This window comes from Bos indicus x Bos taurus, chromosome 1, assembly GCF_003369695.1.
Source record: "Bos indicus x Bos taurus breed Angus x Brahman F1 hybrid chromosome 1, Bos_hybrid_MaternalHap_v2.0, whole genome shotgun sequence".
Taxonomy (NCBI): domain Eukaryota; kingdom Metazoa; phylum Chordata; class Mammalia; order Artiodactyla; family Bovidae; genus Bos; species Bos indicus x Bos taurus.
Genome location: NC_040076.1, coordinates 60460639 through 60484929, shown reverse-complemented (window position 1 = coordinate 60484929; position 24291 = coordinate 60460639). Strand labels below are relative to the sequence as shown.

General features: G+C 38.4%; 1 protein-coding gene across 3 annotated transcripts in view; it reads left to right on the top strand.

The window, feature by feature from the left end:
• The window catches only part of LSAMP (limbic system associated membrane protein), a 713009-nt gene that overhangs the window by 464916 nt on the left and 223802 nt on the right, over positions 1-24291 (top strand). For all 3 annotated transcript variants that reach the window (XM_027525501.1, XM_027525630.1, XM_027525557.1), the window contains exon 3: positions 13196-13321. In XM_027525501.1, the coding sequence (XP_027381302.1) occupies positions 13196-13321 (126 nt within the window). The remainder of the gene's footprint in view (positions 1-13195; positions 13322-24291) is intronic.

Below are 24291 nucleotides of genomic sequence, written 5' to 3'. Positions count from 1 at the left end.
AAAAACAAGTGCTACTCAAAAAATCCCTGTAGATTTTTGAAACCAATTCTTATATAAACCTGCCATACTGTTCCATAGTCTGTTATCTATGCAAAAGATAGGGTTTAAGTTTGTCTAACCTTAGGAAAGAAAGGGTAGAAATTAGGAAGCTGACAGTGTTGTGTTTTTAACACCCCCTCACTGCCATACACAGTGGTACACATACCTTGCCCCAACTTCAAATGAACAATAACTGAGACCAATTTGTTTCTAATTTGTACCATTAGAAATGACATTTTGAATTGAATACAAGTAATAACACTAATTATTTGAGGTTAGGGAAATGAGCCAACTGACCACTTTTCTCCCCTATTATGAAACTTATTATTTTCCTTCTGTAGGCTGGTCAGTTAGGAACTGAGGATAAAGGCAGTAGAACATTCACAGCCAAAATTAGATGGCTGTGCAAACCTAGGAGTATTTTTAAAGCAGTGTGTGCTGGCAGATAAGATGCAATGGTAGACATGCAACTAAGTTGGTTCTGTGGGAGTACAGTGAGGACCTAAGCAGAGATGACAATTTTCCTTTCCTCTATGGAAAGAACCCCCTTCAAAATTTTCCCTTATTATGACTGCTTCTCAATTTGGAACAATTAGGATTTTTTGGTTTAAGAAACAGAAATTGACTGGCTAATTTTATGTAAGAAGGGGATGATACATTGGAAGAATATGGAATAGCTCGCAGAACCAAAGGAAAAGCAGAAATCTCTTGCCCTGGAAACCACAAAATCCGTTACAGACACTAGGGAAAAATAATGGTTCTTTCAGGTGGTTGCTTTCATGCTATGTTTTAGCTAACTATTGCTGATGAACAAACCAGTCTGGAATTCATGGGCATAAAGCAATAATAATTATTCTTTGTTTCTCACAAGTGTACAAGTCAGGACACTTCTATGCTGGGCTTCACTACAGGTGACTGTGTTCCTGGGGTTGTCAGATTCATCAAGTGAAAATACAGGATTCCAGTTAAATTAGATTTTTAGATAATGAATAACTTTTTAGTATAAATATATTCCATGAAATATTTGGAACATACTTTAAAAATTTGCTGTTTATCTGAAACTCCTGTTTGACTGCATATGTCATATTTTATCTGGCAATCCTATTTGCTGCTTCCCATCCTCCTTCTCCAGGGATCAAAAGACTCAGTTGAGCACGTTCTTCTCCTGATAAAGGCAGAGGCAGGAGACCAAGGGAGTCCAGTTGTGCCAGCACTTGTCAAGACTCTGCTTATATGACCTGTACTGATATCTTTGGCCAAAATAAATAACGTGCTCCAGGAACGGAAAAATGTGTACCCTCTGCAATAGGAGGGCCTGGGCATGGCACAGGCTGTAAAAAGAGGGCAGAGTGGAAAACTGGACATTAACACAGTCAATCAGTTTCCACTTCTTCTTCATCTATTTTTTATAAAAACCAAGTTCTAGGGAATGTGTGTGCTTAGTTGTGTCAGACTCTTTGTAGCCTCTTGGGTTGTAGCCTGCCAGTCTCCTCTGTCCTTGGCATTTTTCAGGCAAGAAATACTGGAGTGGATTGCCATTTCCTTCTCCAGGGGGTCTTCCTGACTCAGGGATTGAACCCACATCTCCTGTGTCTTCTATATTATAGGCAGAATATTAACCTGCTGAGCTATTGGGGAAGTCAGTTCTAGAGAGAGAGGGTCTGAAATGTATAACTTAGGTAATTTTCATTGGCTGAGGGAAGAAAAAAAGGTCACCTGATTGAAAATCCCAGCAAACCAATGGCAGTGAGATGAGAGGTAGTTCTCCAAAGGAAAACTAGGGTGTCTTACCAGAAGAAGAAGGCATGGACTGGGGCAGGTGAAACAGTCTACTATATCCTTGACTTTGCCTGCTTTTCCACTTTTGTTCATACACGAGAAATGTTAGTCTCATACAAAAGAGAAGAAGGAATGAGTTTGAACCTGGAAAACTGTACAAAAATGCAGAGGCAGCTCTGAGTCCCCAAAATACAGAGCAAACCCTAGAGATCTAGTAGAGATAGTGGATAAGAAAATTACCAAAAAAGTGACACAGGACAATAAAACCATGAGTGCCAGAGTCTGATTGACTGTGTCCTAATCTTACTTAATGCTGATTCATTGCACAGCTGAAGGAATTCATATATCCCAGAACAACTAGATGCTAACATTATTTTAGAAACTTCCATTCACTTCGTACTGCATATAAGGGGAAAAACATGCATTTAACATCAACTGTATGTGAATTTCAGTGAAAAATATTACCTATTTAATGATTCAGATTTAAAAATAACTTTAGGGTGCATCATATTCACTCTACACTTTTTTTAACAATGGAAACCCTGAGGATTACTTTGAATAATGTATTTTGCTAATGTCCTGAAAGATGGGTATCTAAATTATGTTTTTCACTCAGTATTTTAGGAGGGGTTATTCTAATAAACAATTAATTTTGAAACAAGCAACACCTAATAATAATGTGGTGTCTGAAAGATTACTGAATTATATTTTCAAATATTTTGATAAGTGGTAAGTAAGGTTTATATTTATATTTCCCAGAAAATATTACTCTGGCAAAATAGGTTACACTATGTATGGTAATTCTGAAAACCAAAATGATGTACACATTTTATATTATTTAGTAAATGCTATTGGGGAAATTGGCTAAAAAATATGGGAGAAAATCTAGTTACAATTCACACCATAAGTATATTACATATGATGTAAAGAGTTCAATTTTTCTTAATGAAACAGATCATTAAAACAAAAAAAGAAGCAGAGATAAACATTGAACTGATCTGATGTTATAGAAGGATCTAATATACCCAGAAGCAATAGAAGAAAGCACAAGAGAAAGAGAAACAAAAAATTTAAGACATTGGGACTTACCTATGGTGGTACAGTGGATAGGACTCCATGCTTCCACTTATTTGCAAAGCAGAAATAGAGACACAGGTGTAGAGAGCAAACTTATGGATACCAAGGGTGGAAGAAGGGGTAGGATAAATTAAGACATTGTGGTTGACATACATACATACATTCAGTTCAGTTCAATCACTCAGTCATGTCCGACTCTTTGCGACCCCTTGAATCACAGCACGCCAGGCCTCCCATCCATCACCAACTCCCGGAGTTTACCCAAACTCATGTCTATTGAGTCGGTGATACCATCCAGCCATCTCATCCTCTGACATCCCCTTCTCCTCCTGCCCCCAATCCTGCCCAGCATCAGGGTCTTTTCCAATGAGTCAGCTCTTCGCATGAGGTGGTCAAAGTACTGGAATTTCAGCTTCAGCATCAGTCCTTCCGATGAACACCCAGGACATACATTACTATGTATAAAGCGGTTAACTAACTAATGAGAACCTCCTCTATAGCACAGGGAACTCTACTTAGTGCTGACAAGGCTCGGAAGGAGAGCTAAAAAAGAGGGGATATGTAAGATCCCCTGGAGTAGGAAGTGCAACCGACTCTAGTATTCTTGCCTGGAAAGGTTCATGGACAGAGCAGCCTGGTGGGCTATAGTCCATGGAGCCTCTAAGCACAGCACACATGATGTCTTACCAGCTGTTAATCTTACACATCATATGTATAACTGATTTACTTTATTATACAGCAGAAACTAACATTATAAAGCAACTATACTCCAATAAAATATTTTTTAAATAAAAATAAATTTGAAAAGTACTAATATCCTTTGAATAAAAATTGTTAGGAAATACTCAAGAAAGAGAAAACCAAAACAAATTACCCAGAATACTGTAATAACCCAAGAATTGAGCATAAATCAATATTTCAGTGACTTTGATAAATAACTTATGTTTGCTGATGCAAATAAGGTTAACATGTTAAACAGTATTTCCTGAGTAGTCATCCTTACTGAGAATTAAAATAGATTAAAAACTATTTGGAACCACTTTTGCAAAAGCAAGTGTAATAGAGAGGAGTTAAGTATAGAAGATTTGTAAGCCTTTTGGTTTGGGGACTAGCTCTATAATTCCTTAGCTAATGTGATTTTGTTTCCCGCATTTTGTGCCTCATATCCACATGTGTAAAATGCCAATAATAATAAAAACACTTTTTTAATTCTCAGAATCTTTATTAAAATTTCACTGGTAATAGAATAAAAACTTCGATTTGTCACTTTAATGTTATCAGTGATGGGGTAAATGTAGACTGCATGGATTGCTATAGGAAACTAGGAAGGAACTTTCAAGCCCTCAAACAAAAAAGATATATATATTTATATACATACATGTATGTTATGTATAAAACTCCTGAGGTATAGAAGAAAAAAATTAAAACTCAGAAATGTCTATAATCGGGGAAACTGGACATCAAGTTTATTGTAATTCCTAAAATATATGAACATTTTTTTGCCCCATGGCTAATTTTTTTTTCCAATTGACACCAAAATAGATAACTGGATTGTTACTAAAGATATACTGATAAAAGCTGTGTTGTTTCAGTTGTTCAGAATAAGAGCTTGCTCTTTCCTGAGAAAAATTTAATGAGATGACTTCCTTGAGCTCAGAAAAGAGTTGGGGAGAAGATTTTCATTCTTTTTTTTTTAATTTTCCAAACACTATGTGAGCACTTAATATTCCACATACTGTGCTCTGTAAAATTTAGTGGTCAAGAAAACAAAAGCCCTCCTTATCTGCCTCTTTCAGTTTAATGACAGGCATAGGTAAATAATCCAGCAATTATGGTTCAGTGCTGTGTGGAGAAATACAGGGTACAATATGAAAACACAAGATAGGCACCCAGTATGGAATCAGGAGTGGGCTGGAGTGGGGTTGGGGTGATGACAAGACAGTCTCCTGGAACAAGTGCGAAATCAAGCTGACAAGTTGAAACCCGAAGGAGGAAATGGAACAACCATATGAAAAGTTGAAAGAAAACTATTCCATTAGAAAAAAAAAAAAAAAAGTAGAATGTTAAATGCCTGGGAGTAAACAAAGATGGTGTATTCCAGGAACCAAAAGTTCTTTGATCTGATTGGTTGGTACAACTCAAACAGAATATGAAATAAGGCAGGAGAGAGAATCAGGGGCTAACCATGAATGGCCTATTAAGTCATATTAAGAAGTTTTGATTTTATCTTGAAGGCAATGAGGTTGAAGGATATAATACTCATATTTGCAATTTAGGGGAAAATTTTGATTGCAGTATGGTGAATGAATGACAGTGAGCTTCAAGAGAGAACACTTAGAGGTAAAAAAAAAAAAAAAAAAACTAGTTATAATGCAATTGAGAGTGATAAATGAATCTGAGAGATATTTAAAAGTCATAAGCCATAGAATTGGGGGTCCACTTTATGCGGGGACAGTAAAGGAGAGAGAGCAATCAAGGAAGATAAACTTCTTTTTTGATTTGGGCAACTGTTTGCATAATAACACCATTACTGAAAGAAAAAACTGATCACAAAATTACAAATTCTCTGTGGGAAGGAAGATGATGACCCCAATTCTGAGTATATTAAATCCTGTATTTCTGTGAGACAGTTGATAGAACTATAGAATAGTCATTTCATTGAAAGTATAGATGTAAAGGTCATGAGAAAAACATGGGCTGAAGATACTGATTTGGAAGTCATCAGTATCATGGCTGTAGCTTCTGAAGCTAAAGAGTTTATGTGTAGTGAGTGATCACAGTGCATAATATAAAAAAATGTGGACGGTGATCAGACCTTCAGATGTTTAGGGAATGGGATAAGGTAAGCCCAAAAGTTAAACTTGGAAGGCTGGCCAAAAGGATAAGAGGAAAAGCAGTTGAGTTTGGTGACCTAAAAACTAAGAAAAGGAAGAATGATGTTCGGTTCAGTTCAGTTGCTCAGTCATGCCCGACTCTTTGCGACCCCATGAAGCACAGCACGCCAGACCTCCCTGTCCATCACCAACTCCCAGAGTTCACTCAAACTCACATCCATCGAGTCAGTGATGCCATCCAGCCATCTCATCCTCTGTCGTCCCCTTCTCCTCCTGCCCCCAATCCCTCCCAGCACCAGAGTCTTTTCCAATGAGTCAACTCTCCGCATGAGGTGGCCAAAGTACTGGAGTTTCAGCTTTAGCATCATTCCTTCCAAAGAAATCCCAGGGCTGATCTCCTTCAGAATGGACTGGTTGGATCTCTTTGCTGTCCAAGGGACTCTCGAGAGTCTTCTCCAACACCACAGTTCAAAAGCATCAATTCTTCAGCACTCAGCTTTCTTCACAGTCCAACTCTCACATCCATACATGACCACTGGAAAAACCATAGCCTTGACTAGACGGACCTTTGTTGGCAAAGTAATGTCTCTGCTTTTCAATACGCTATCTAGGTTGGTCATAACTTTCCTTCCAAGGAGTAAGCATCTTTTAATTTCATGGCTGCAGTCACCATCTGCAGTGATTTTGGAGCCCAAAAAAATAAAGTCTGACACTGTTTCACTGTTTGCTCATCTATTTCCCATGAAGTGATGGGACCAGATGCCATGATCTTCGTTTTCTGAATGTTGAGCTTTAAGCCAACTTTTTCACTCTCCTCTTTCACCTTCATCAAGAGGCTTTTTAGTTCTACTTCACTTTCTGCAATAAGGGTGGTGTCATCTGCATATCTGAGGTTATTGATATTTCTCCAGGCAATCTTGATTCCCGTTTGTGCTTCTTCCAGCCCAGCATTTCTCATGATGTACTCTGCATATAAGTTAAATAAGCAGGGTGACAATATACAGCCTTGACGTACTCCTTTTCCTCTTTGGAACCAGTCTGTTCCATGTCTTGTTCTAACTCTGCTTCCTGACCTGCATACAAATTTCTCAGGAGGCAGATCAGGTGGTCTGGTATTCCCATCTCTTTCAGAATTTTCCAGTTTCTTGTGATCCACACAGTCAAAGGCTTTGGCATAGTCAATAAAGCAGAAATAGATGTTTTTCTGGAACTCTCTTGCTTTTTTGATGATGATCCAGTGGATGTTGGCAATTTGGTCTCTGGTTCCTCTGCCTTTTATAAAACCAGCTTGAACAACTGGGAGTTCACAGTTCACATACTGCTGAAGCCTGGCTTGGAGAATTTTGAGCATTACTTTACTAGTGTGTGAGATGAGTGCAATTGTGCGATAGTTTGAGCATTCTTTGGCATTGCCTTTCTTTGGGATTGGAATGAAAACTGACCTTTTCCAGTCCTGTGGCCACTGCTGAGTTTTCCACATTTGCTGGCATATTGAGTGCATCGCTTTCACAGCATCATCTTTCAGGATTTGAAAATAGCTCAGCTGGAATTCCATCACCTCCACTAACTTTGTTCATAGTGATGCTTTCTAAGGCACACTTGACTTCACATTCCAGGATGTCTGGCTCTAGGTGAGTGATCACACCATCATGATTATCTGGGTCATGAAGATTTTTTTGTACAGTTCTTCTGTGTATTCTTGCCACCTCTTCTTAATGTCTTCTGCTTCTGTTGGGTCTATACCATTTCTGTCCTTTATGGAGCCTATCTTTGCATGAAATGTTCCCTTGGTATCTCTAATTTTCTTGAAGAGATCTCTAGTCTTTCCCATTCTGTTGTTTTCCTCTATTTCTTTGCATTGATCGCTGAGGAAGGCTTTCTTATCTCTTCTTGCTATTCTTTGGAACTCTCCATTCAGATGCTTATTATCTTTCCTTTTCTCCTTTGCTTTTCGCTTCTCTTCTTTTCACAGCTATTCGTAAGGCCTCCCCAGACACCCATGTTGCTTTTTTGCATTTCTTTTCCATGGGGATGGTTTTGATCCCTGTCTCCTGTACAATGTCACGAACCTCCATCCATTGTTCATCAGGCACTCTGTATATCAGATCTAGTCCCTTAAATATATTTGTCACTTCCACTGTATAATCATAAGGGATTTGATTTAGGTCATACCTGAATGGTCTAGTGGTTTTCCCTACTTTCTTCAATTTCAGTCTGAATTTGGCAATAAGGAGTTCATGGTCTGAGCCACAGTCAGCTCCTGGTCTTGTTTTTGTTGACTGTATAGAGCTTCTCCATCTTTGGCTGCAAAGAATATAATCAATCTGATTTTGGTGTTGAGCATCTGGTGATGTCCATGTGTAGAGTCTTCTCTTGTGTTGTTGGAAGAGGGTGTTTGCTATGACCAGTGCATTTTCTTGGCAAAACTCTATTAGTCTTTGCCCTGCTTCATTCTGTATTCCAAGGCCAAATGTGCCTGTTACTCCAGGTGTTTCTTGACTTCCTACTTTTGCATTCCAGTCCCCTATAATGAAAAGGACATCTTTTTTGGGTGTTAGTTCTAAAAGGTCTTGTAGGTCTTCATAGAACCGTTCAACTTCAGCTTCTTCAGCATTACTGGTTGGGGCATAGACTTGGATTACTGTGATATTGAATGGTTTGCCTTGGAAACGAACAGAGATCATTCTATCATTTTTGAGATTGCATCCAAGTACTGCGTTTCGAACTCTTTTGTTGACCATGATGGCTACTCCATTTCTTCTGAGGGATTCCTGTCTGCAGTTGTAGATATAAGGGTCATCTGAGTTAAATTCACCCATTCCAGTCCATTTTAGTTCGCTGATTGCTAGAATGTCGACATTCACTCTTGCCATCTCCTGTTTGACCACTTCCAATTTGCCTTGATTCATGGACCTGACATTCCAGGTTCCTATGCAATATTGCTCTTTACAGCATCTGACCTTGCTTATATCACCAGTCACATCCACAACTCGGTATTGTTTTTGCTTTGGCTCCATCCCTTCATTCTTTATGGAGTTATTTCTCCACTGATCTCCAGTAGCATATTGGGCACCTACTGACCTGGGGAGTTCCTCTTTCAGTATCCTATCATTTTGCCTTTTCATACTGTTCATGGGGTTCTCAAGGCAAGAATACTGAAGTGGTTTGCCATTCCCTTCTCCAGTGGAGAATCTCAAAAACGTTTTGCAATCTCAAAAACAACAGAATGATCTCTGTTCGTTTCCACATTCTGTCATATCTCTCTACCATGACCCGCCTGTCTTGGGTGTCCCCAGGGGCATAGCTTTGTTTCACTGAGTTAGACAAGGCTGTGGTCCTTGTGTGATTAGATTGACTAGTTTTCTGTGAGTATGGTTTCAGTGTGTCTGCCTTCTCATGTCCACTTGCAACACCTACTGTCTTACTTGGGTTTCTCTTACCTTGGACATGGGGTATCTCTTCACGGCTGCTCCAGCAAAGTGCAGCTGCTGCTCCTTACCTTGGACGAGGGGTATCTCCTCACCACAGCCCCTGCTGACCTTGAACGTGGAATAGCTCCTCTAGGCCCTCCTGCGCCCGCACAGCCACCACTCCTGGGACGTGAGGTAGCTCCTCCCGGCCGCAGCCCCTGACCTCGGACGTGGGGTAACTCTTCTTGGCCTGCCTCCTCTTGGGCATGGGGTCCTCCCGGCTTCTGCCCCTAACCTCAGACGTGGGGTAGCGCCAGTCGCGGCCGCCCACGCTAAATGCACCGGTCACATCCGCCCATGCTAAAATGATGTGACTATCAACAAAAAATACTTCAGAGAAAAATGGGAATAATAACAAAATTTTTCATTGGACCTAAAAGCAATATCGTTCAAGGACATTGGTGAGCTTCTTGAGAGCAGTTTCTTTGGAAGTTAATGAGTGAGTCTAGATTGCACGGAAGGTTGGAGTATGAAATGTGAATTAGGGAATGAAGACATGAGATAGAACAGTTCCTTCAAGAACGTGGAGATAGAGAGGTTTGAAAATAGGTAAGATGGGATTTGGCAGGGTTGTGGGGGGTCTTCTCTCTAGAACAGAAAGACTACATCATATATAAATGCTTATGGGAAAAAACTTCCAATAAAATAGGAAGATAAACGGTGGAGTAAAAACTATTAGTTAGTGACCCAGGATGGGATACAATGTCAGCACGATTACATTTCTAACTGTTTAGCCCAGATGCTGTCTACATCTCCAGTATCTGAGAGCCAGAGCCTAAACATATTGTCCTTAATTAGGAAAAGGAATATAGTTGGTGGCCGAAACATAGCCCTGTAGTCAATTGTTCTTTATTTTATTCTCAGTTTTATCACCACCTGTCTATGTAACATTGAACAAGTGACCACCCCCCATTTTGTGCCATGTAAAATCAAAGTCCTTAGTACATATATATTTCTCATATAAAGAAGAGGCAATATAGTAAATTTTATCATTGTTAAAAGCTCTCAGGGATCTTGACCATTGGAGATTTTTGTTTTGTTAATTTTCATGTTTTTATAGTCAATATTTTAGGGGTATGGAGTCTTTCCCCCTCCACTTTTTCTTTTTAAATTAGACCATAGTTGTTTTTTGTTTTTTTTTTTCTGTACTCCGTGTCCTGTCTTGGAATTCAGAATTAACAATGAATTAAGTGATGTGAGCTCTTGTAATTACTATACAGCTTCCTTTTACAGATTTTAGATTGTTGAGGAAAGATTCCTAGGATGTCTAAGTCTTGTTCTCCAACACCATCATGAGTAGTATTGTATTTGTTATGGGACATGATCAGAACAATGGCTTATTCAATTGACAAAGAGAAAGTGTGACTATTAAACAATAGAACAATTGGACATACAGGAGCTCTGAATTCTAAGCCTAGCCATATTTCTTGATGGGATCACCTTTGATAAGCCATTATTCCACTCTGGGCCTCAAGTTCTTCCCTATTAAATGGGTATAACTTTTCAGGTCCTCCTTGTGAAAGTCTAAGATACTATATTATAAGTCAAAGTATGAATATGAGAAAAATACTCTTAACCCAAAGAGGAAACAGAAACTCTACCAATAGAAATTAATAAGTAACAGGAATCAACTACATTCTATTTCTGCCATTGTGTTTGGTTTGGAATTATTGGTTCCTACCCAGAGCCCATATAAGATGCCATCGTGAGAAGAATGCTAGTCAAGAGAATTCTCCTCCCACTTCCTCCTTTGACACTCTGCCCTGGTCAGTTGCCCATCAATAACTGCTAACAGAGATCTGCAGAATCTTATGGTTGTCAGGCAGCTGTTTCTACAAGCAGAAAATGTTCCCGTTTTATTTGTCTCTGCGCAGAGTCTCTAATGGGCAGGAAGAGTGGGGGGGAAAAGTTTTTTAGTTTGGTTTTGTTTTTTATTGAACTTCTTCATGCTTTGTTGTCTTCTTCCCTCCCCTGACACAGAGTTTCTCAGGGACAGCACAAGCAACTAAGAGTTAAAAAAAATAGGAAAAGGAAAATCACCTTCAAAGCATAAACTCTCCAATTTGTAATCAGGGCATAACCTCTGTGATGAAATTTGTGAGTAAGTAATTCACTTTCCACTTAAGCCCACCAGTATGAAATCTAATGTTGCTGCCCTGAACACTAATGAAGGAAGTCAGACGGCAGTACAGCTAGCCCCTGGGGACTCATTTCTCACATCACCAAAAAGTAATTCCCATTATTTTTGGCCATCTGGTAGCCTGGATTGTGAAGATGAAGTTTCATTCAAGTAGGGCTTAAGAGTGTGGGCCCTGGAGTCTTTTTAGATTCACATCTGTTTTCTGCTTGTCACCTAGCCTCTTCTATAACTTATTTTCCTACCCATAAATAAAATCCTCATAGGATATTATTTACTTATTATAAGGAGTTATTGAGATATTACTTATAATTTACATAAGGTGTTGTGTCTTCCCATCATCCCATCCGATCCCATCACTTGTTGGCAAATAGATGGGGCAACAATGGAAACAGTGACAGACTTTATTTTGGGGAGGTCCAAAATCACTGCAGATGGTGACTGCAGCCATGAAATTAAAAGACGCTTGCTCCTTGAAAGAAAAGCTATGACCAACCTAGACAGCATATTAAAAAGCAGAGACATTACTTTGCCAACAAAGATCTGTCTAGTCAAAGCTATGGTTTTTCCAGTGGTCATATATGGATGTGAGAGTTGGACTATAAAGAAAGCTGAGCACCGAAGAATTAATGCTTTTGAACTGTGGTGTTGGAGAAGACTCTTGAGAGTCCCTTGGACTGCTAGGAGATCCAACCAGTCCATTCTAAAGGTGATCAGTCCTGGGTGTTCATTGGAAGGAGTGATGCTGAAGCTGAAATGCTAATACTTTGGCCACCTGATGCAAAGAACTGATTCATTTGAAAAGACCCAGATGCTAGGGAAGATTGAAGGCAAGAAGAGAAGGGAACAATAGAGGATGAGATGGTTGGATGGCATCACCAACATGATGGACATGAGTTTGAGTAGGCTCCGGGAGTTGGTGATGGACAGGGAAGCCTGGTGTTCTGCAGTCCATGGGGTCACAAAGAGTCAGACACAACTGAGTGACCTAACTGAACTTGGGGCTTCCCAGTGGCGCTAATTGTAAAGAACCTGCCTGCCAATGCAGGAGATGCAAGAGACGCAGGTTAGACCCCTGGGTCTGAAAGATCCCCTGGAGGAGGGCATGACAACCCACTCCAGTGTTCTTGCCTGGAGAATCCATGGACAGAGGAGCCTGGCAGGCTACAGTTCTTAGGGTTGGAAAGAATAGGTTGTGACTAAAGAGACTTTGCACACATGCACGCCCTCCTGTCTGTGACATAGGCCTTATAAATTCCATGTTTAACCTCTGAGGTAACATCATCAGACCTGTCAGTCACCAAGATGATATTTAGGGCTTTCTGTTGTAGTGATTAACTAGGGGTTTCATTATGTGGCTAGATTGTAAACAACCAGATTACTGCATCTTAATAACAGAAATTGCAATCTGATATTAAATAACATTGCTTTTCTTTTCCTGACATTTGAAGAAAATACATTCATTTTATCTACATAAGAAAATAAATGTAAGTAGTACCTAGTGATAAGAAAAATCTATTCTTAATGCTTATACTTGTGCACACTCTCTAATAACAAAACCAGGTCCCTTGGAATCATAAAAGAGCTAAGATATTTTCATTGTGTTACTCTGTGTACTTCCTATAGTGCTTGACCACAGTGGAAAGATTCTCACCTTATAGTAAGACCCATCCTTTACATCTGCTCACTGAACCTGTAAGGAAGTCCTAAAGTATGTAATCTTCTTAACACAAAAATTCAAATGGTTCAAGTCAGAAAAGTACTTTGCTTAGATTTGCCACTTCCAATTGCATGGACCAGCACTGCAAACCTACTTTTAATGATGTGGTTACTTATTCCATTTGCTTTTGTCTTAACAGTTCCACCAAAGATCTCCAACATCTCTTCGGATGTCACTGTGAATGAGGGCAGCAACGTCACCCTGGTCTGCATGGCCAATGGCCGTCCTGAACCCGTGATCACCTGGAGACACCTTACACCAACTGGTAAGCAACTCTCCAGGCCCCAAGATACAACACACCATTTAAAATATCCTCATGCTTCTGTGATTCCATTGGATCCAAAAGGCAAGCCTGTGTGTTGTTATTAAAACACTATTAGAACTCCCTCCCTTGTATAACTATGGCTGATTCATGTTGATGTTTGGCAGAAGCCAACAGAATTCTCTAAAGCAATTATCCTTCAATTAAAAAGTAAATAAATTTTAAAAAACACTGTTAGAATAGTTGCATAGAGCTAACTTGTTTAGGGTCATCTCTGGTCTTGGCTAATATGTCCATCTCTATAAAGTCTATAACCATACCATAAATATATTATACTATATATATAGTTCTGTGGTTTATATATAAGGTATATTTCATTTTAATAGGCCACTCCCCCAAGGCAACCAATATAGAAACATTAAATGCATTAAATGACTTAATAATTATGTCTAAAGCAGGTCGGTATCTGAATGTCTTGGGACAATATTTTGTATGGATTAAATTCCCATAGTTCTTTGTGTGCTTTTTGTGTTGCTTTGCTTTTAAATATAGTTTCCTAATACTGTAGCACCTTGTGAAGAAATCTTTCAGGAATAATACAAAGTTGTGACTTGCAATAGCCTGTCCTTAGCATCTGGCTCTCTGGAGGGGTACCAGGCATGGACTAACCTTCATGAACTCATTATGCATCTCCAGCTATTGATGCTAATTTAATGAAAGTTGGAAAATCATTTCTCAGAAATGTCGTCTGCATTCTCTCCTCCTCCTTCCCACAACCGTCACTGGGTTCTGAGGTTCTACTGCCTTTTAAATCCCATTTAAATGTTTTTACCGAATTATTTAGGATTAACTGCACGTGTCCTCTCCTACTCCACAGACTGAATTTTCTTACCTACAAAACTATGCCTTTGTGAATGACACAGTATTCACAGAATCGGGTCTGCTATTTAGTTCTTTCAGAAAGAGGAATTACGGATCAATTTTTCTTATAAAATATCATTTATTTTGGTAACTAGCCCCAAACATTTAACTCATTTATATCTGATATTCTCTTAACATTTTCTCATATAAATATCTACAGATTCAAATACAACATATTAATTTTGAAGTGAACACCATGAATATTGTTATGCAAAGCTCGATAGACAATGGGATCTATATTGATATACTTCTGAAAGACCAGACTAGGGTAGTGTTTGGTTATAGCATCTTTAAATAATTTTGTATTTTGTGGTATGAAAATATGGGCCTGCATTTCATATTAGCCCTCAAATTAATTTACCAGGTGAAGTTTGGACTAACCTATGGAATAGTCTTTTATTTAGGCACCAGTTCTGATTAGAGGCTTCTATTTTCTTAAGATGATGTTAAGTCAAAACTCGTTCTTGTTATTAATGCTTACAGCTTGTTATTTGTTGAGAATATATAAAAGCAGTAAATGAGGCACTTATTTATGGGATGAACCTCAAACTCATATCCTCTCATTCTCATTTTAAACCTCACATGGAAAAAAATACAAATGCAGGATTATCTGAAGTTTGAGCCACTGGTTATCATATACCTTTCCCCTGGATTAAATTTAACCTCCAGAGCACATTCTCCTTGAATGGAATTGCATATATTAACCCTCAATCCCACAACATACCTACATTTCTCCTGTAAAATTGATTTTACTAAGTGACAATTTGGTATAAAAGTTTGGGGCACATATTTAAGGATTTACAGAAGATATATCCTCTGAAATCATTGTATTTTCTGTAATGTTGCTTTGAGAGATTGTTATTGCATTACATAGTTTCCTCTGAAAGGACCCTTTGAGGAAGTTCCTCTTTTATTTCAGTATTTCTACTGTCCTATTTCTAAGCAATGGTTTGTTTTTTTAAATGAACCCAATGAATTTTTACAAATAATGAGGAGTCCTTCATTGTATTAGCTGTTACCAAACTTAGAGCCAAATTTATAACCAGTCTGAAAAAGAATAGAGGAAATCATATATAAATTACACCTTAATGAAATGGATTTTGAACAAACTGTGTGGGATTTATGGCATCAAATCCATATATAGACACACTCTTGCTTTCATCTTGTTTTCTTATCATTATTTTCATATCATCTCCCTTTTGTAATTAATTTAAATGTTTGTATAGTATTTATGATCTCTTATTTTTTATGGAATATATGGCAGATAAAAGAAAATAAGAAAGGAGGAAATAGATTATATTCAAGTTATAATCAAGAAATGAACTGCATTAATATTAATAAAAATGCCTTATCCCTTTGGTGCATTATTGACTAGTAAATAGTTTTGTTTTGTTTTTTTTTTCAGGGAAAAATACTATTGATGATCTGAAACGAAAGATAATTCTTTTTTATCCCCTCAGTTCAGAAAAGTAATGAAATCAAACCAGTTTCAAGACTTCCCCAGGCTTGTTCTATAAGTGTAGATTTTCATGGCTAACTTTAGTTAACTTGTTCATGACAGTAAACAAATGGTTTGAACCCTGAATAATCTGGTTATCCATGATATTTCAAGTCATCTAAAGATCAAAGGACAAACTAGATCTTCCAGAATAAAGGGACCATTTACATACAGTCAGAGAACCTGAGGGACTTCAAAATTAATAGAAAAATTGGTGTACACAGAAGGATTCCCAATAGTCGGGGGAGGGTGGTGTCAGGAAACTATAGTCCCTGGGCCAAATTCAACCCACCTCACTTTTTTTTGCAAGCTTAGAATAATTTTTAAATGGTTAGAAAAAAATCAAAAGAATTTTAAAAAATATATGGACACTAAAATTTCCGTGCCCTTAAATACAGTTTTAATGAAATACAGCCATGCTTAGTCATTTATATGATGTCTATGGCTGCTGTAAAAAAAAAAAAAAAAAAAAGACAGCAGACTTTTGTTGCAACAGATATGGTTTAACCTTTAAAGCCTAAAATATTTTCTATCTGGCCCTTTACAGAATAGTTTAAAGACCCTTGCTCAAGACTATGGCTTGAAGCATAGGACAAGGATTTTCTGCATTCGTCTATGACTCCATGGGGCTTTGGGAAGATCTCCCATTAAGTTCCTAAATACATCTTAAGAGAAATAACTTTATTCTTCTATAATCTATCTAGGCCCTCTCTCTGGGTCAAATCCTGCCCTGGCACCTGCAAAACTACTTCCTTGCTTCATTCACAGGCTCAAGCTGCTGCTGCTGCTTGGTCGCTTCCAACTCTGTGTGACACTATGGACTGTATAGCCTGCCAGGTTCCTCTGTCCATGGGATTCTCCAGGCAAGAGTACTGGAGTGGGTTGCCATGCCCTCCTCCAGGGAATCTTTCCAACCCAGGGATCGAACCCGGGTTTCCTGCATTGCAGGCAGATTCTTTACCTCTGAGCCACTAGGGAAGCCCAAGGGAAGCCCACAGACTCAAGGACAGACTCCAATTCGCTCTACAATGGATATTAATTCCCAAGTCTACTTTTTCATCTTTTTCACATCTGACCTAAATAACCACCTGATCATAATCATATTCTTGATTACATGAGAGAGAATTTATCTTTACTATTCTATATAGGAAATTGAGGGGGGTGTTGTTTTGTGTGTTTTCCTTTGCAAAATTTGGAAACAGGGGTTGATCCTTTTCAGCTATAATCCAAAGCCTTTCATAAAGACACTCAAAGAAGAGGCTCTGCTCCCTGTGTGACAGCAAAGCTACCTGTAACCCATGGCCATACGAGCAAAAATCTCCAGCTAGCTTTGTTCAATAATTAATTGTGCCTTCAATAGAACAGAGTGTGACTGCCTTGCAGAGGAAATGTACCTGTAATTAGCTCGACCCCACAGGGACATTGAGCCCTGAAAAGGGGGAGATTTCATGCAGGGTTCACAAGTACTTGATTACCTGTCACTTGATGACACAAGGGGGAGAAAGGAAGGTAGGTGCAAGGTATATTTTTATGAGAAGAAGAATATTTATTACCTCTTAATTCAGTCCTGTTTTAAAAAAAAATTTGTTGGATCATTTTGTTTCTCTTTTCTTTTGACACCTGAAATCTCTTTTTCAAGAATACTGCAAGTGTTTTTTAATGAGGGAGATTAGAACAATGGTGAATTTTTTATATGTATAAAATCAGAACATACTTGATATAGATGGAAGAGAAGAGATTGATGAATTCTATGGTTCCCTTCCCCTGTATTTTTGATATCTTAATTTTTCTCTCCTCTTCAGTTCTTCTGTAGTCAAAATGATGTGTCACATATGCGGTTGTTAAATGTGACCTATTTTCTCCCTTAATTAAGTTAGACTTTCATAATCCTGTAACTCCCAGAGGGCAATTGCACTGTAACATGTATTTTCTATGGTGTGTTTGATCTCACTTCTATGAGCTAAGCTGCTCCCATCTTCATTTAACTTTGTTTCTAAATCTTTCTTCTCACATTCCAGAGGAAGTATCTTTCTCAACTGTGCCTCATGCCTTGTCAGGTTTGTTCATGGTTACAGAGTTTCTGGGCTTCCCTGGGAGCTCAGTGGTAAAGAATTCACCTGCCAATGCAGAAGATGCAGGTTCAATTCCTGAGTCAGGAAGATCCCCTGGTGAAGGAAATAGCAATACACTCTGATATTCTTGCCTGGGAAATCTCATGGATAGAGGAACCTAGTGGGCCACAGTCACGGAGTCACAAAAAGTTGGACACTACTTAGTGGCTAAACAACAATGACAACAATAGTTTTTCTATATATTTCATTTCTACAAAAGTTTTTACATCCTCAGTAGCTTTCTATACCTGGAACACTGAGAACTTAGCCCCTCAGGCTGAGAGCAATTTAGTAGGCATTTTATAATTCTCTTGCCTAAGTCAGATTTAACATCAGCACCACATATAGAAAGCTCATGTAAGGAATATTTTATATTTATAAAAGAACAAAAGAACACACAGTAATTTGAAAAGATACATGCATCCCAATGTTCAAACAACAGTATTTACAATTACCAAAATATAGCAGCAACCTATGTGTCCAAGAGATGAATGGATAAAAGAGATGTGGTTTAATTATACAGTGGAATGCTACTCAGCCATAAAAAAGTTCCATTTGTGGCAACATGGATGGAACTAGGGATTATCATACTAAGTGAAGTGTCAGAGAGAGAAAGATAAATATATAATATCATTTGTATGTAGTATCTAAACAATACAACAAACTAGTGAATATAAAAAAATAAATAAACGGACTCATAAAGAGAACTAACTAGTGGCTACTAGTGGGCGGAGGGAAGCAGAAGTGGGGAGGGGCAATATAGAGGTAGGGGAGTAAGAGGTACAGAGTATTATGTGTAAAATAAATAAGCTACAAGGATATATTGTACAACACAGGGAATGTAGCCAATAGTTTATAATAATTATGAACAGCATATAACCTTTAAAATTTGTGAATCACTATATTGTAAACCTATAACTTATATAAATATAGTTGTACATCAACTATCCTTCCATAAAAAAGAAGCATTTTCTATGTTGATGGGGTTGGGAAAACATTCTAAGGAGAACAGGACTCTGAAGAGTCTGAAATCCCCTTGTTCATTGGAGGTTGGGTTTTATCACTTAGCCAGACTCTTTCAGTTCATTTACAAGTTGAATCCTTGCCTAATGGTGCTCTTAAACTCCATTGATGTTATAGCTCCATCTGTCTTACTTCTGATTTTATAACTTACCCAATTATTAATATGTCCAGCCTAGACTCTACCTTCATGGGTTTGGAAGAAATACATAATGTTAAACTAAATTCATTTCTTTAAGTTGAATTCCAGAAGCATATATTGCAAGTAGCTATCATCTGGCCTTTTCAGTTAGCATGTTAGAATTAGTTTACTTCACATTTTACAGAGAGAATGTAGAGATTATATAATCTACAGTTGAAGTTTCAGAAAAGTCTTTCTCTGGGATTTCTTTTATGGGCCTTCCAGAAGGTTCTGTCAAGACAGTCTTGGTAGTATCAATATAATGATATGAAAGAGTCAAGCCTGCTACCTTTGCAGGTAAGGAGTCTTGACCATTTAGTGATAATTTAAACAATATTGGTTCAACATATTCTATTGATTACTTTTATTTATTTTTGCAGTCTTTAATTTTTAATATTCTCATTTTCTGTTTACAAAGAGAAGGAAAATAAAGAAAAGTCTTGCTATGTTTTCTTTTCATTGTCTTGTCAGTCAGTTCAGTTGTTCAGTCGTGTCCAACTCTGCGACCACATGGACTGCATCATGCCAGGCTTCCCTGTCCATCACCAACTCCCAGAGCTTGCTCAAACTCATGTCCATCGAGTTGGTGATGCCATCCAACCATCTCCTCCTCTGTCATCCCCTTCTCCTCCTGCCTTCAGTGTTTCCCAGCATCAGGGTCTTTTCCAATGAGTCAGTTCTTTGCATCAGGTGGCCAAAGTATTGGAGTTTCAGCTTCAGCATCAGTCCTTCCAATGAATATTCAGGACTGATTTCCTTCAGGATGGACTGGTTGGATCTCCTTGCAGTCCAAGGGACTCTCAAGAGTCTTCTCCAACACCACAGTTCAAAAGCATCAATTCTTTGGTGCTCAGCTTTCTTTATAGTCCAACTCTCACATCCTTACATGACTACTGGAAAAACCATAGCTTTGACTAGATGGACCTTTGTTGGTAAAGTAATGTCTCTGCTTTTTAATATGCTGTCTAGGTTGGTCATAGCTTGATTCTTCCAAGGAGCAAGCATCTTTAAATTTCATGGCTGCAGTCACCATCTGCAGTGATTTTGGAGCCCCAAAATATATATTGGTTTTAAAGCATATCTTCCATCAATATAGAATTATATTCAAATTAATCTTAATCTTGATTACACTTTGTTTTTCTGAAAAGAAATATTTATAGAATGCTCACTCTGTAAAAGGCCAAAATGAGAAGCAAGACAGACATGGTCCCCGCACAAGTAGAACTTATAGTTCAACAAGAAAGCAGAGAATTAAGCTAATAATTGCGTGAATAACCACTTAAATAGATTTATATAGTATAAAGGAAAATTATAGTAGCATTCAGTAAGACCATAAAACAGGGCCAACATAGCAAAATCTGCAAGGCCAGCAAAGCTCCAGGAAGCTTACGCTAAGACTTCAAGGATAAATAGAACCAGGGCAAGAAAATAGAGGCAGGAAGACTATCCTTGGCAGAGAAGGTGTTGCAGAGAAGCCAATTCTGACTCCATGTTGGAACTGTTTCTTCTTGACTTGCTTTTCATTTTGTTATTATAATCATACAGAATGGGCTGCTTCAGAGAATCCTGCCCCTGTGCCTGACTATTAAGCTAAATTGCCTTTGTTCAGAACCCTGTCCACCTGCAGATGGCAGGAAGGAAGAAATTAACACATACCCTGCCTGAGGCTTGCCTTTCTCAGAGATTTTTGCAAGATTAATGGCTTTTTTACTTTGCTTCCTCACCTCCCCCCCATTTCTGATCTATAAAAGAACCTGGCATCCAGACTCAGATAAGATGATTATTTTGAGGTGCTAGCGTGCCATCTTCTTGGTCAGCTGGCTCCTGATTTAAGTCTCTTCCTTGTCTCAACCCCTCATCTCTTGGATTCATTGGCCCATCATGTGGTGAGCAGAGCAAGAGTGGACTCTGTAACAAAAGAGCACATGTAAACAATGCATTGACAATACAGGCCAGCATCTTTACGTGAAACCATGATGTCAGTGTTAGGTTATGATGATTTTCTTTTAAAATTTAATCATTTAATCTCTTTCTTTAGCATACATTATTTCCTTTTACTTTTTAACATTCTTAGTTTCCCCTTTCAAAGAGCAGGAAAATATAGAAAACTCTTGCTATGTTTTCTTTTCAGAACCTTACTGGTACATTGATTTTAAATATACAATGTAGTATATACCAGTGTAGCAGGTATATAGATAGTTATTTTTGTATGTGAGTATCTTACATTTGGGCTTCCCTGGTGGCTCATTGGTAAACAATCTGCCCGTCAATGCGGGAGATGCAGGTTCAATTCCTGGACTGGGAAGATTCCCTGGAGAAGGAAATGGTAACCCACTCCGGTATTCTTGCCTGGGAAGTCCCATGGACAGAGGAGCCTGGCAGGCTGCAGTCCATGGAGTCACAAAGAGTTGGACACTACTGAGCGACTAAACAACAACAAAAAAATCTTAAATTTAGGTCAGAAACATATTCTTTTCCCATGCATATAATTTCATAATAGCTTCATCAAGTAAATACAAACTCTTTCAGTAACCTTGTCATTAAAACAAATGGGTAATCTAGAAAATGAAGACTTACAAAATGTAAGTACATGATCACTGGCCTCCAAACCATAAAATGCTTAAGAGACTCACAACAACTGACATGGACAGTCTTTAAGCCGTGGGAAGATTTGCACAAGCAGACGTGCTGGCCATTCTGATGAGTGTTGTACAGAAGACCTTGGACCACCAGCACCTCACTCTTGGCCTCCCCAGATCTGTCATCAGATCCCCAGAAAACTTTCTGAAGAGAAATGAGCTGTCCTAAATTTGTCCTTGGGGCACTAGCTTGGATATGAGCGCTCCAGGACATTTTAGAAGCTTGCGTGGCATGTAGCGGGTGGAGGGAAAGCTTAATCACATTTTGCACATGGCCTAGTAGAACAGAAATAGAGTCCACATCTCTCAGCGTCTCATGACTTCAAATATTTTTGCCATTATTCCAAAGAGTCTGTGTTTTCTAATTTTAAAGTAGCTCTAAAAATAAAATCTTTGCCAAAGGTTATCATGAGAATTAAAAGAGATCATGTTAGCAAAGTCTTTAGTACAGCATTAGCTATTATTGATATCCTTATTCTCAATATATTTTAATTATTATTAATCCATATGTCAGCTTTCCATAGTGAAAGTTTGGGGGAGGCTGATGATTTGATTGTAGACGACTTCCATGCCATCTTTATCCATTCCAGCAAGCAGCCAGGCAGACTTTTTAAATGCTCTTACCAAGGCTGGTCTTTTTTTTTTTTTAATATTTATAGTTATTTATTTGGCTGTGCCAGGTCTTAGTTGCGGCATGTGATATCTTTGATCTTCATTGTGGCATGCGGGATCTTTAGTTGCGGCATGCAAACTCTCAGCCGCAGCATGTGGTATCTGGTTGCCCAACCAGGGATGGAACCCAGGCCCCCTGCCTTGGGAGCGCAGAGTCATAGCCAGTGGGCCACTAGGGAAGTTCCTCAGCAAGGCTAGTTTTAATATTTCACATCTTGTATTGCCTCATATCTCAACATATTCATTGGAGGTGTTAATTTTTCAAAAGGGCATGACAACAACTTGTTAGGGAGAGTTTTCTGGTCTGCTTTATTCTTGTGTCCGTGTGTCTTCTCCTAGGGGTCCATTCTCCCAGAGTCTGGCTATGTAACAGCTAATACATTATTAACCGTAGCTGTAGAAAACCTATAGGTTGTAAATTACAGTGATTATTTTCTTAATAAAATTAATAATTTCAGGCAATGGTAGTACAACACCAAAAAATGACCAAAATTTCTCCCAATTTTCCAGTTGGACCTCTTGCTACTAGGTATTTACCCCTACTGCTAAGTCGCTTCAGTCGTGTCCGACTCTGTGTGACCCCATAGACGGCAGCCCACCAGGCTCCCCCGTGCCTGGGATTCTCCAGGCAAGAACACCGGAGTGGGTTGCCATTTCCTTCTCCAATGCATGAAAGTGAAAGGTGAAAGTGAAGTCGCTCAGTCGTGTCTGACTCTTAGCGACCCCATGGACTGCAGCCTACCAGGCTCCTCCGTCCATGGGATTTTACCCCTACTACAAAAATGCTATTTCTAAATTTTAAAATTATTGAGTTAATTTTCCTGCTAGAATTCCCATTGCCTTTGGGATAAAGTTCAAACTAAGCATGGCAGAACCCTTCATTCAATTTATTTTCCTATCCCTAAACCCCTAATCACTCTACTTTAGGTAGTAGGTAGATTAAATTAATACTACTTATATTTCAAGAATATGTCTTGTCCACTTGCTTTGGGGCCTTCACACATCCTGGTTTTCTTCTTCAAACATGATTTCATATCTCACCTGTATCATCATTTTGCCCGTATAACTTTTTCTTTTGAAGCGTTCAAAATGACACTTCCTTCAGGAAGCCACATAATAGAAGTAATAAAATTTCATTTTAATTATGTGCAATCTCTGGATTATAAGATCCATAAAAGTGCAGAAACTGTATCCTACTTATGTGTATATTTTTAGTTCATTGCTTGGCGTATAAGTGCTCAATCAATCCACCAACCAATTGAGTTAGTCAATTAAAGGCTTTATAAAAATAGTATTGTTGGGAAATAACTCACATTGTGAAGTGTAAACTACATAGACATTGACAAGTAATTCAAGGATGGATGAGTAGAAAGCAAACAGCAAATGGTACAATAGAATTATCTAACTAAGGCTATCCAACTAATAGTTTTGATAATCTCTTACTAAGAAGGTTTTGGAAATTTCAGGAAAGCTCTCTAGGTCGTGTTCAGATCCATTTCTTCTTTGTTGCCCTGACGTATCGGTTTGCTTCTATGGGATTCTCATTATTATCCACTGGACTACAGAGAACGCTCTGAAATCTTTATATTCTTGTATCAAATCTTTGACAACTAACTAACGTGTTGTTCTTCTCCTAAGCAGGTCTCACACTCAGTAATTGTCTTAAATGTTTATGTTTTTACTATTTTCCTTATGAAAGCAAACACCTACATGTTCTTGGTGCCATTATAATGCCTAGCACAGAGTAAATGATCAGCAAAAATTTACTAAACGAATAAATGAATTACTTATGCTAGCTAAATGTCAGACTCTTAGAATCTGCTTGAAGTTTAGACTTTAAGAATAGACTCTTCAGAAACTATATTTTTGCTTTACTGTGTCAAATATATAGGACATTGTCTTTCTGTAAGACACACTAAAATGCCTACTTC